The sequence below is a fragment of the Rhagoletis pomonella genome, unplaced genomic scaffold, assembly GCF_013731165.1.
Source record: "Rhagoletis pomonella isolate Grant_MI unplaced genomic scaffold, Rhpom_1.0 Rhpom_scaffold_00003, whole genome shotgun sequence".
Classification (NCBI taxonomy): Eukaryota; Metazoa; Arthropoda; class Insecta; order Diptera; family Tephritidae; genus Rhagoletis; species Rhagoletis pomonella.
In genome coordinates this window covers 97,937,076-97,950,475 of record NW_023458557.1, presented here as the reverse complement: position 1 = coordinate 97,950,475, position 13,400 = coordinate 97,937,076, and the positions used below count along the sequence as shown (strand labels likewise).

General features: G+C 33.1%; 1 protein-coding gene across 5 annotated transcripts in view; it reads left to right on the top strand.

Annotated features, from left to right (window-relative positions):
- Positions 1-13,400, top strand: part of LOC118735930 (stathmin) — a 220,481-nt gene that overhangs the window by 203,687 nt on the left and 3,394 nt on the right. For 4 of the 5 annotated variants that reach the window (XM_036465968.1, XM_036465966.1, XM_036465967.1 and 1 more), the window contains 4 exons: positions 9,816-9,985; positions 10,053-10,238; positions 10,302-10,448; positions 11,081-11,224. In XM_036465968.1, the coding sequence (XP_036321861.1) occupies positions 9,816-9,985; positions 10,053-10,238; positions 10,302-10,448; positions 11,081-11,224 (647 nt within the window). The remainder of the gene's footprint in view (positions 1-9,815; positions 9,986-10,052; positions 10,239-10,301; positions 10,449-11,080; positions 11,225-13,400) is intronic. The other variant, XM_036465970.1, reaches the window with a different exon arrangement.

Below are 13,400 nucleotides of genomic sequence, written 5' to 3'. Positions count from 1 at the left end.
TTGTAATGTACTCTTTTTACTCAACTTTGGTGTAAAAAATGCATAACTAAAATTATTGTAGAGTGCACCCCGTAATACTATACTTAAATATTGCGCAATACTCAGAGCTACCATTGTGATTTTTTTTAATTTGTTTTTGAGATGGCATATTTTCAAAAACTAATTTGTTTACCAAAAAATTTTTATGTGAAAAATTTTTCAAGAAAAAAAATAATTAAATATGTATTTCATTTCATAGAGAATTTTGATGTGATGTGTGTATGAGTGACTTTTTTCCAATTTTTTTCCTCGCCCCGTTCTCGAGATATTTGGAAAACTATTAAATCGATTTGTTTTTGTTTTTGTGCTGTTAAGTTTTTAAAAATATATTAATAAAGCTCAAATTTCATATTTATTTATTATTTATGTTTATCAATCAACCAAAAAAATTTAAACAAATCAAACACATGAAGTGTGAACCCCCCCATCCATTTTGGTATGGAACGCCCCATATAGGACTCACAGCTATTCATTATTAAAATATTAGTTCATAAACGTCACCTAATGAAGTCTTTCTCTGTGTGTAGAGAACGTTAACAATCGATGCATGTTATGTGCATTTGGGCGGTCCAAAAATACATGAGGGGGAGTTAAAAATTTAAAGCTCTCACCCCTAGGTCTAGCTTTTTTAAATGGGAAAAACCCGAATACCCATATTTTTTTGTTAAAAAAAAATTAAAATTGGAAGTCTCCTGAAGAGAAACAGAGTTTTCCGATAGAAAAATATTGATTTTCAAGAATTACATATATACCATTTCTACGAAAAAGTGTATTTCCCCATACAAAATACATGGAAAACTTCATAGGCTTTGAGGCTGTTCTAAAAAAAAAATACGAGTATTCTTTTTTCCATTGAGAAACATCTTAAGGGGTGAAAGCGTAATATTTTTTGTGGATCACCCTAATGTGCATACACCATTTTCATATGCGTGGCTGAGTTCTTGTAATACAAGCTAGTATGCCATAGCTCAATGACTTTTGGTACATCGGTTGACACCTGCATTCGATGTCCGACATGTGGCTTGTGGCAAATGTCACAAATCGTTAATGCTGCAAGAAATTTGAATGTACATACATATATTTCTTGTAGGTGGCACCAAAAGCTCTGGCACACAATCTAGTAAACAAACACAAATATTACACAAGCTTTTGTTTTATGTGGTTTTGTATGTAATATGCTTGTACCATTAGTTAATTTTGTAGTTTGACTGCAACAACGCTTGCAAATAAAGTTTAGGTATTCTATATACATTTTCGGTTCAGTTAGAAAAGGTAGACGACTTCGCGCACACAGATAGCGTTTAGCAAATCTTAGATCAGTGCAGTTGAGCAACTTGATGAGCGGCACATAAATAATAGAACAAATTGTCACTAGACACCAATAAAGGCGCGAGCTCAAAAGTTGACCACTACAGCGAATGAAGAGTGTGAACATAGTTGTCGGCCAAGTAAGGCGCGTAAACTTATTTTCGCGGTCAACTATGTTTTTCCGAAATACATATGCAGGAATTAGGTGTCTTTTAGGTGCTCTTCAACGCCACAAAACCTAATTTAGTAGCTCCATTGGTTTCCGTTAAATTCGCAAAAATGTGTTTTTCAGCTAGCTTAGCGCTATTGACCTAGCTGAACAAACTTTAAATTTTTGTTTTTAATTTCCGAAATACAAATATGCAGGATTCAGGTGTCTTTTAGGTGATCTTCAACGCCACAAAACCCAATTTAGTAGCTCCATTGGCTTCCGAGAAATTTGCAAAAATTTGTTTTTCAGCTAGCTTAGCACATTTTTGCGAATTTCTCGAAACCAGTGGAGCTACTCAATTAGTTTTTGTGGCGTTGAAGAACACCAAAAACAAAATATTTAAATTTTTTTTTAAGGAACTAAGAAGCAAATTAATTTGTTTAGCTCCTTGCTCCAGCTCCGCTTCAGCTAAAATTCTTTGCTCCCTTCTCCTTGGCTCCGCTCCGCTCCAAAGCCCTGCACGTAACTCAAGCCTGTGAAGTGGAATTAAGGTGAAGAGCGGAATATGAAGTAGAGAGAATTAAAAGCATCTCATTGCTAAATTGTTTAGGATAAACTAAGCCTGTTGCAACAACATGTTGAATGGTAAGTAGTGAGTAAAAAGGAAATGGGGCAATACAAATTATGCTGAAGAAGCTGGCTTATTACAGGCAATAAAGTACAGGAAAAGGCACTTTACATAGTAGTGTTCGTAGTATGGAGGCGCGTGTGAACCCAGCGTTATGCTGTAACGTCGAGAAGAAGGCAGATTGTAGGCCAATGGATGCTGCGCTGTAAGTATTCGCCATTTTACAGGTATGAGTGCTCGTGCGAAACACCAACGTAAAATGGGATTGGATAGCCGCGATGATGATGATGACTAAAAGCCACTTAAGTAAATTGCGAGTAGTGTTAAATGCGCATTTCTAGCTTAAGTAAATATTTACGAAAGTTTCATTGTGACCCGCCGACCGCACTTAGTATCAACCGTTAAGGAAGGATACAATGTGCCACTAGCGCTTGAGTGAGTACTCGGAGCAATCAGCGCAACTGAGTGCATATTCGGGTGGTCCAAAAATGCATGCAAAAACAAAAAGTAAATGCGAAATTTTTATGCTCTCACCCCTTAGGATTGTTCTATACCGAAAAAAGTATAACCCTATTTTATATTTAGAGGTCGCTCAAGCGTTCAAAGTTTTCCAAGCATTTTATATGGGGAAAAAGCAACTTTTCGTAGAAACGGTATGGAATTCATGAAAATCAATATTTTTCGACCGGAGAACTCTGTTTCTCTTCAGAAGATTCCCAATAATGATACCCAATTATTTTTTCAATCATAATCCGACTTTACTTATTTTGGTCCTCCCTAGTGCATATGTACATAATGTATGTGTTTATAAACACATAAAATGAGTAGATGTGAACATGAAATCCAAATGAAAGAATAGTTGAAAAGGATGTAAATGACCGGTAATTTGCCGCGAGCAAGATGTACTTTTCCTAATTTCCAGGAAAGCTGTGAAAATGGGATTCGATTCAGAGGAACAGGTGTAATGCAGGCAAATTAAAATGGTGGGAATTCATTCGACTGAAAACAAAACAAATTCAAAAAATTAACAAAAAATATTGATGATGAAAATGATGAAACCGTTTGTGTTTATACCCAAACCAAAAATCGGACAAAGCAATATAAAAACTGGAAAATTGCATGTCAGCTTTCCCCTCGGCAGGAAATGGCAAACCTATGAGTGTACTAATGTTGAAGGCTTTGTGATGGGATACATACCCTCATGTGAAGATGGGCATCATTTTTAACGATTAAGGAGAAAGTGCGGTGAAGACTTTTATTCATTTTAAAGGATTCAAGCAGTCTTCAACATCTAATGAACCTATTAATTTGTCATGTTAAAGAAATCAAAGTTCAACCTTTATCTTTTTGTCCGACCAAAAGCAAATTGAAAATGTCGTATCATCAACGAACTGGTCAACCCGATAGCGTAAATATGTACATGCTGAGGGTATGCGAATAATTTATCGACATTTTGGCAAATCATCAATTTTATTTATCAATACTGTCGAAACACTCAAAAGAGGCCATGGCAAATTGATTGACAGCAAATAATAGAAGCAAATTATGTTAGGAGTGGCACAAAAGCGAAAAACCCCATATTTATTTACATACATATGTATGTATGTGCATACAACGCACTTGTATACTTATTTGTTTAGTGATGGGATGCTGCCTGCAGGATTCACAACAAAAGAAGCCAAACTTGGGTTTTTGCTTTACTTCACGAGAATTATTGATGTTGCCTGGACAAGCATTAAGAGATTCAAATATAATTTGCCAGACGCCAAGTAAATCGTATTTCACACACAGCAGTCAAAATAAGTGTGCAATGTATGTTTGTATATAATATTTCTATGCAATGTATAAATACATATGTACATTACGCATAAGTTAGCACCACTAATATGTATATTGATAAAAGAAATCGTTTTTTTATACATACATAGTATGTAGTTCAAACATTTCAATAAAATTTTTTTAAGAAAATTTCGGTTGCGTAGCTTTTATTTATAGCCCATTTTATTTTGGTATAATACTGTGAAAGTTCAAGGCCCAAAATTCTCCTTGATTTTTGAAATTTTTTTGTTTGGCGTTTTTCATACCGCATGCTTTTTATATGGGCAAGATGCGCAACATCGTACAAACAAACTCAAAAAATAAACCCGAATTTTAAGCTATTTCCACATTACTAAATTTAAATTGGTTTTAAAACTGCGCGCTCGAAATTTTAGTTAAAATGGATGATTTTTTTTTTTTTAATTTTGTACAAAGTTTGAAACTTTGATTTATATACGTACGTAGGTACACTATAGCGCAAAACTGTTAAACTGTTAAACATTGCAAGGTTTTTTAAAGTTAAAATTGTTTGTTATTTTTTATTAAAATATTAAAATATGCTTAAACCAAAACCGTATAAATGAGTTTCAGTTTATATACATAGCTAAGAAAAATGTATTTTCATCAAACATTTCAACTTTTTATTCTGAATTTTTAGACATCACCCTGCACTTCATCGGACTAAAGTTGTATGGGCTATAAAACTGCATACCAGGAAAAGGTTGAAAATTCGTTTTTTTCGAATCTCTATAAAAATTGCAAGTCTGATTTATATTATTTTGTGTAAGGCGTGGACCATACTTTTATAAAAACAAACAAATTTTAACTTATAACCTTGCAAATATTTAACAAAAAATTAGTTTTGCTCTGCAGTGTACATAGTTTTTGTTAAAGTATGAACTATTAATTTACAAAATTCTACCTGATAAAGGAAAGTAGTGGCGGTAAGTTATGCGTGACCGTCAGGGCACATACAAATGTAAAAAATGACTAACCTGCCTCAGAGCCCAAAAGCCACAAAACAAGGTGTCAAGCACACAAGAAAGGAGCACCTTTTTTTTTTAGCGAAAACCGCATGACCTTACAAAAATTTCAATCTCCCTCATGGCATTCAACGCTGCTGCTGGTTGCCACTTTTTGTTTCCGCTCGACAAATAATTTTCCACTTCATTTGCGCCCACATCCTTAAATGCGCGTTCCAATTCCTAAGGCTTTTGGCATGTTTGCGTCTATACATATATTAAGCTACCTGATTTTCTTGCCATTATTAGTTTCAAGTTCAGTTCTTCCGGCATTTTTTATGTGCGTGCTCGTATGAAGAATATGGCCTTTTTGATTTTGTGTTTGGCTATGACAGTTTATCGCTGGCATTTCGAAAACTCGTTTGGCTTCTTTCGTGAGCCAGCTCGTTTTTTAACGTATTACAACAACAATTCTTCTCTTTCATTTGACACAATATCCGTACATTGTTTGAAGGATATATGTAGGTTTGTATGTGCATTCCTGACCTGCCGGATGACCAAAGGTATTTTATATGTCATAATCCCATAGCCAAAGTGTGAACATTTTTTAGTTACATGCATATGTATGTATGTATATGTGTTGCCTTGTAGACTGTTAGCGGTTAGGTTGATTGTGGTGGTGGAAGCCGAAAGAATCTATATTATACCCTTGGTGACTGTCAATTTTTTGTGTTGGCGTCCAACAATAGAATTTTTAATAAATAATTCTGTTAATCACTTGGTAAATTCAATTAGTCACTGTTGGTCTGGGACTACTATCTCAAAGGCATGCGAGAGTGGTTTAATTGTCCGTAAACTAGTAGTAGTACAGAATTTGCAAGGAAAAGAAGGCAATAATCAAAATTTGTTTTTGTGAAAAAATACCTATGAATATCCCCTAGACCTACCTATTCGTTTCCACTGATTATTGTTACTTTGGAAGGAGTCATGAAATTCTTTTTAATATATCGGAATAGACTGAAATTGGGATATCAAGCAATAAATCCTGGCGATTTCATCTAAGATGCCCAAGTCATACCCTGGAAAGGGCTAAAACTAGAAATTTAAAAATCCAAAACCAAGTGTAAAATTTCTGATCCTATTCAAAAAATTTCCAATTTCAATACAAGCCTTTACACTGTAGAATTTTCCGTAAAGTTGCTTTCCACAAACTTCACATACCTATGAGAGCATTCAACCATTTTTGGCATGGCCAAGGTTAAAATAATGGCATACTCATTTTCAGGATTCTATTAAGCTGTTGGTATTTCCTTTCTCCTTCCAAAACTGCCGCAAAGTTGTAAAGCATTTATACACGCTCGACTGGCCGCGTAACGCCACAAAGGCTAGCTTTCTGTATGTGCATTTTTTTTTTTGAATAATTTGTATGTATGAATACGCGCGTGCCTGTAGGAAAATCGGTGGAGATTTGCCATTGCCTGCCGTATGGTTTGGTGGATGATATTTTTTTCTCTTCATTTATATATTTTAAATGATCCCAGTAACCCCAGAAATTCTAGATCGAATGATGGGTTGGTGCAAGAACTTCCAACATTCGCATCAGGGATGCAGGATAGCTTTGGCGTGCAATCCTTTATTTTTTGCATTTACATACATATGTACATCCGTATGTATGTACATACGTATGTTGAATGTGAAACGTGGTTTGCTAGAGTGCGGTTGCGACTGGTATTTACACCTGCACAACAATGATATATCTTCAATGTGTTTTATGCTGCATTAAGCATGAAAATCGCTCGGCAGATGGTGTGCGTTGCATTAAAAGAGAAGTGATGGAGAAGAGCTTTCGATTAAAGTATATAAAGATCTTAAAAACCTTAAAATTTAACAAGTAAAATAAAGCAGGAGCAATAACATAATTCTTATGGCGTTTTCTTTTCTACAAAAAAATTTTGCCTTTTCATTGCCCTCTTCTTAGTATTAGTTTTTAAGCGGATTAAATTGAAATCTAACATACATAGATTGAGATTATTAGTTTTTTTAGTCAAAGTTAAATGGCGACATTTCACAGCAACCTTTAGAAAAATATGATTATTTGGCGCTTTAAAAGTGGAGATATACACATGTATGTATATATTTATGTATGTATGTGTATTCATGCCATCATTACAAATTTAGTGAAAGTGCACAAAAATAATAAAGTAGGAACGCTTTTCACACCTGCTATACCATTTTAATATCGCATACATTTTAGGTGATGCAAACCATTACAATGAAATATGTACATATATGCCCTAGTAAACTAAAGAAGGACACAGTTTTTAAACTTTGATTCACATTAAAGTGAAAACATGCTAAGTCCAGTTTTTTTTTTTTTAATTTTGCAGGAGAAGAAAAAACTTCCCAAATTCATTTTCTTCAAATATTTTGCAAAACTTTCATTAGAAACATTTCAAAGCAAAAAAAACTAACTCCATACAAATCTCTACAAATTTGTATTCTTTTGAACGAATCGGATTTTCTGTGTATTTTGGGACTTAGTAAATTTTCATTTCACTGCATAGGAATGGGGTGGAATAAAACAGGTCGCTCTCTTTGGAAACGATGTATTTTTAATTTTCCTTACTTGCTGTATCAAAATGCAAGCTTTTATAAAAAGTCGACTTAGCAACTTTCCAATCTAAGCTAGCGATGTGTATGTAGTTCATATGTAAGCACAGTGGTGGCCACATAATTGGGGACACGGCTTTACAAGTTTCGACCATTTATTTTTAATTTACTTTTTTTATACAAAAATATAGTTTTTCGAAATCTTTTACAAGATTAATATAAATTCGCCAAATTTAAAAAAATGATCATCAAAATTTCAAGCTTTTTATTCAAAATTTCTAATGTTTTTTTTTACGGGGTTAAGAATTTTCTTCCATACAGAGTATGTTCGAAAATCGTTGTTTTATATGTTAGAAAATGAACAATACAGCCAGCTAAGAAGATTTTCAAAAATCAAAAAGATTTACGAGCTACATATGTACTTCTGACTAAAAGAGTTTGTAATTTTGATGACAATTTTTTGAAATTTGGGGGCTTTTTTTTTTAATTATATAAACTTTAGGTTTTCGTTGTACTATAAACTAAATTTTTGTAAGCAAATAGATAAGAAAAATAAATGGGCAAAATGACAAAAAGGTGTGTCCCTTAGTTTTGGCCACTACTGTATATCATAAAATGTGAAAAAGAAACACTCAAAGTGTAAAGTAAATAAAAAAAAATAAAAAATGAAAATAGCTTGTGGCATGAAATGAACTATTTTCAACGCATTTATTTTAAAAGACGCCACAAAAAGTGGGTTGCTGACTGTATTTTTTTTTTTGAATGGTTTCTAACATTTTTTAAAGGTTAATTACAACTGTATGACTTGGGAACTTAAGTTTATACAACACTGTATGTACATTAGGGCAAAGTAATTTGTTCGGAGGAAAACTTTCGAAGAAAGTAAATAGCTAATTCAAATTCTACGATTAATTCTAAATAAATGTGGCGAACAAACTATATACCAAAAATTACGTTTGACCCTCCCAATTTACAAGAGAAAAAGCAGTATGTATATTGTAACTTTTTTTGGTCGAAATTTATTTTTCATTGGACCAAAAACTGACATACATAATTTTCTATTTACTCGATTTTGTGAAGTATGTAGTTTCTTAAATATGAAGAAAACACAAACTTTTTTAAATGAAAAAATAATTTCGTTCGAAAAAATTATAATATGTGCACTGATTTTTCCTTAAAAATTCGGGAGGTCACACGTAATTTTTGGTATATACTTTGTTCACCATTTTTGCTTAGAATCGAACGTAGAACTCGAATTAGCTATACACTTTTTACTATTACTCCGCCCTAATGTACACAAATATATAAAAAATATATTTAAATTTTTTAGTGTCATATCTAACTTTTTAAACATATACATACATATATTTTTTTAATCTATGTTATCTAACCATCAAGATTTTGTGCAATAAACGAATGGGGCCGAACCTAAATCTTCAAGCGCGCAGAGTCCTTCATATCTAAGCTGGTACTTAAACTTGCAACCAGGTCTATGGGCGCTGCGGGATCAGGGTTTTATAGCGCCCCTCAACCTGGTTGTAACCTTAACTCATAGCCATCGGATCAGTACTCTTAGCCCTTCAGAGTTTACAACCGGAAAGTCTGTATTAAAAGTAAAAACTTAAGTCTAAGCTGAATGAATTGTTCTTGGCCGGGTATCCCGGGTCGATCTTGCAACATTTAACCGACCATCGTGATTGATCAAGATTTGTTGTTATTTATTGTTGCTGTATAACATCTTAAACTATTCGCTTAAATTTATGGGCAAATGTTATTGAAGTAGAGATCTTTGAGTGAATACATACATATGTATGTATGTCTAATTCGGATCGTAAGGAAAACGCTAACCCGCCGACTGTCGTAGAAAAGCTATAGATAGAGCAGTCACATTAGAAATGACCAGAATTGTACTAACAAAAAAGTGTATAGCCCACGGCGAATTCATATAAGGTGGTAGCGGTGGTACAAAAACAAAAGCTTACATGTATTTTGTTTTTGCTCTCGGTACACAAATGTCAAATTTTTTAGCTATTCTTCGCACTCATAAGGAGTTTTGACATATGTGTACCGAGGCGAATTAAAGCAGCTATTCTAGTGGTGCGAATTCGGCAAAAATATGAAAAATTTTAATGATTTCATTAACGGGAGTAGTAAATATTTTTTCAGACCTTTATAGTTTAGTAAATGTTTTGAAATTTTGGAAGTTGTTGCAGCCCAGACAATATGTCTACTATGTATTAAGTGCTCTTTTTACAAAAGATTTTTATAATAACCTCCTGTATTTTTATTTTCTTTATAGCCACTGAAATTCGTTGCCAGGAGAAATCGCGTGGTGGCCTCAGCTATGAAGTAATTTTAGCCGAACCAGCACCTAATGTCGTGGTGCCCAAACGGCCAGTGACACCTGGCAAAAATGTCTCAGCCGAGGAAATCGAACAAAAGCTGAAAGCTGCCGAGGAACGACGCATTGTAAGTGACATATTTGTAAAAAAAACAAAAAAAAACTTAAAATTACTATGACTTTTATTATTAACAGTCTTTGGAGCAAAAGAAAATGGCCGATTTATCCTATAAACTATCGAAAATTGAAGAAGCCACACGCAAAAAGGATGAAATTACCAATGAGTTTATTAATCAGACCAAGGAAAAGTTGGAGACTAAAATCGAGCAGCATGTTGAAAAGCGCGAGGCCATTATTAGCGACATGAAAGAGAAATTGAAGGTGAGCAAAAAAAGCCATTTGGGGTTATATTTCAATATAACGAAATATTCTATAATTATGCAGATTCACTCACAAGAAGTCGAGAAGACACGTGAACAGTTGGAACAACAAAAATCGATTGAGAAAGTGGCCATAGAGGAGAAATTGAAGACAGCTCAGACTTTGCGAGATGAGAACATTAAAAAGATGTTGGAGCGCCTCAAGGAGCATGTAAGAATATATTTTTGTAATTTTTCCTCTTTTAAACATCTGACAACTCATTTTTGTACTAACATTCACTCATCGCACTATCGCACCTACCACCATTCATAATCCATAATAAATTCGAAGAAAAAAATAACTACCTTTTGTGGTTCACTATACACTACATAATGTACAGAATTGTTTGTATATTTAGCATTGATATAAATAGCGTTTAGAAAATACAATTTTAATTTTGTATGCGGTTAGTTCACGTTACATACATACATTTGTACATAGTATTTATTATAACAACATCACCCTAATAAACTGAAATTGCACTTTGAGCTCAAAGCACTGGCATGTTGCTCTGAACTTGAATGACTCCCTCCACATACTAAACTTTTTCCGAAAACCATGCAATTCTGATTGATGCCAATAACAACAAACAACAAAAGATATATTAGCTTATGTGATTTACGCTATAAACAAACTATTCTATTTGCAACTAACTCTTTCCGCCCTTTCCATTTTTTTCGTTGCAATACTCCTACTAACCAATTTTTTTTTAGTTAAATTGGAAAGCATTAAATTAATAACATGTCTTGTTGCATTTCTGGATTAACTAACTGACTGACTGCATTTATATGTATTCATTATAGAACACAAACAAAAAAAATCATATCGACCAATTGGAAACACAAAAACTCGAGGAGAAGACCCGCATTATTGAAAATAAATTGTACACCGCTGAGCAAAATCGCGAAAAGGAGTTACAAAAGAAAATTGAAAAAGCTCAAAAACTTGTAGGTGTCGCCACTATCGTTTTCTAATTACTCGTAACACATACACACTGCTTGTACATTTAAAAAAAAAATTATTTTGTGCTGTAGCTTAGTTAACTTGTTAATTGGTTGAAAATTGTATAGCTTAAATTTTTTTATTCAATTAAGTTCACAAGATGTTTTATACTGTCGTATTGTTGTATGTTATAAAAATTAAAGTACGTACGTATTGTTCTATACATTTATTTAGCCGTTAAAAACTTTACGACATAAGACAATACGACACTTACGACCCCTTGTGAACCACCTAAATATTTAATTTTTCGTTTTGCTATTAATGTGCGTGTATGACTTGATTGTCATTTTCAATAGTGGCCTTATTTGCTATAAAAAAGTCTAGCTTTTTCAGGCATTTTAAGCTGGATTTACACGGGTCGTTTTCTGTCGAATAGAAAATCGATTAGCCAAACCACTTACATTTACGATTAAATTGTCATTTACATGTGTCGATTTTGGTTGAACGGCAAAAATCGATTAGAAAATTGATCTGTGCAAAGGCAGCTATAATACATAGTATTAAGAAATCATTAGGGGTATTCACGTAAATCTATAAATGAGCAATTTTTCGAAGCAGATACAGAATGTAATTTTTCAAATTTAATGTTAATAATGCCCGTAAGCGCTATGTATAAATATTGTACAACAGAAATACTCTAAAAAATTTTAATTTATGTATGCTCCACCGAAACAATAAATTAGCGCATTCGCTCCTGTTACCGTAGTTTTTTATGAAAATTTCCCCTACACCCGGAGGCTTATCTGACTTTTATGAGGGAGTTGGACTTAAAAGTATTATTGGGAAGAGTGTTGAGCACAATATATACCTAAGTTGCGGTGGATACTTCATATTAGTATCTTTCTACATATCCTTTATCGAATTTTACGATTAAATAATAACATTTATAAAAGAAATTATAACCATTACGGTATCTGATTGAAATTGCTGCAGATGCTTTCCATTTCCAGACAACCGGTCAGGTACGAGCATGATTTTTAATTTCGACCAAACTCAAATACATTGTTTGTTGGTCCAAATAATGAGACACGTATTTTTCCTTTTGGCTCGGAAACATTTTTCGGCCGAATTAAACGCGATTTTGTTTTTCAGACAAAAATCGATTATTCGAATTGACAGTGAGATTTTTTTTTTTTAAATGCCCATAACTTTGTCAAAATTTAATAGATTCCAACAATGTTTTTACTCAACTGTCAGTAATTCTAGTCACTTCAAGATATAATGATATAATGGGTAGGTTCAGAAGGTGCAGAAGTTGAGCGCAACCGTTGCTAAAAAAATCAATGATCGTAATGCGTCTTCTGAACGGCTTGATACATTAGCTGTCAAATTCAAAACACACAACACGTTGTCTCAAATGATCAGAAAAATATTACGATCATCTAACACGCAACTGTTCAGTTGATCAGAAGTACAAAACAACGCGTTCAGAAGGTGCAATCGCAACAGTTACTGAGCTGTTGCGCCTTCTGAACGTGCCCAATTATTGATTTTCATTATTTAAAATTTTTTACTTAACAATAAACAAAAAGTGCAAATTTTTTTTTAAATTTAATTTCTCAAAAAGTGTATTTTTTTTTCTCTCAAACTTTTTTACCGGGAAAGAGACACTTTGAACTACAATCAACCCAAATCTCTAATAGCGAAGATTTTTTTTTTCTGAGTTATGATTTTTTATAGAAAATATACGTTTTTGTGGTACATACTACAATATTCTTATATTGTTTAACTAAATGGAACATATGTATGTAATACATCAGCAAAAAATACAGCCGTGATCATTTTTTGTGTATCAAATAGATATTAGAACACACTTTCCACCATACAGTTTCGAGATACAAAATCACATTTTCCCGCTTTTTATAATCGAAACTGTATGGTGGAAAGTGTGTTCTAATATCTATTTGATACACAAAAAATGATCACGGCTGTACTTTTTGCTGATATATTACATACATATGTTCCATTTAGTTAAACAATATAAGAATATTGTAGTATGTACCACAAAATCGTATATTTTCTATAAAAAATCATAACTCAAGAAAAAACCTTTTGTTTGTTGTTAAATAAACAGTTGTAAATAATGAAAATCAATAATTATATCATTCTATCTTGAAGTGA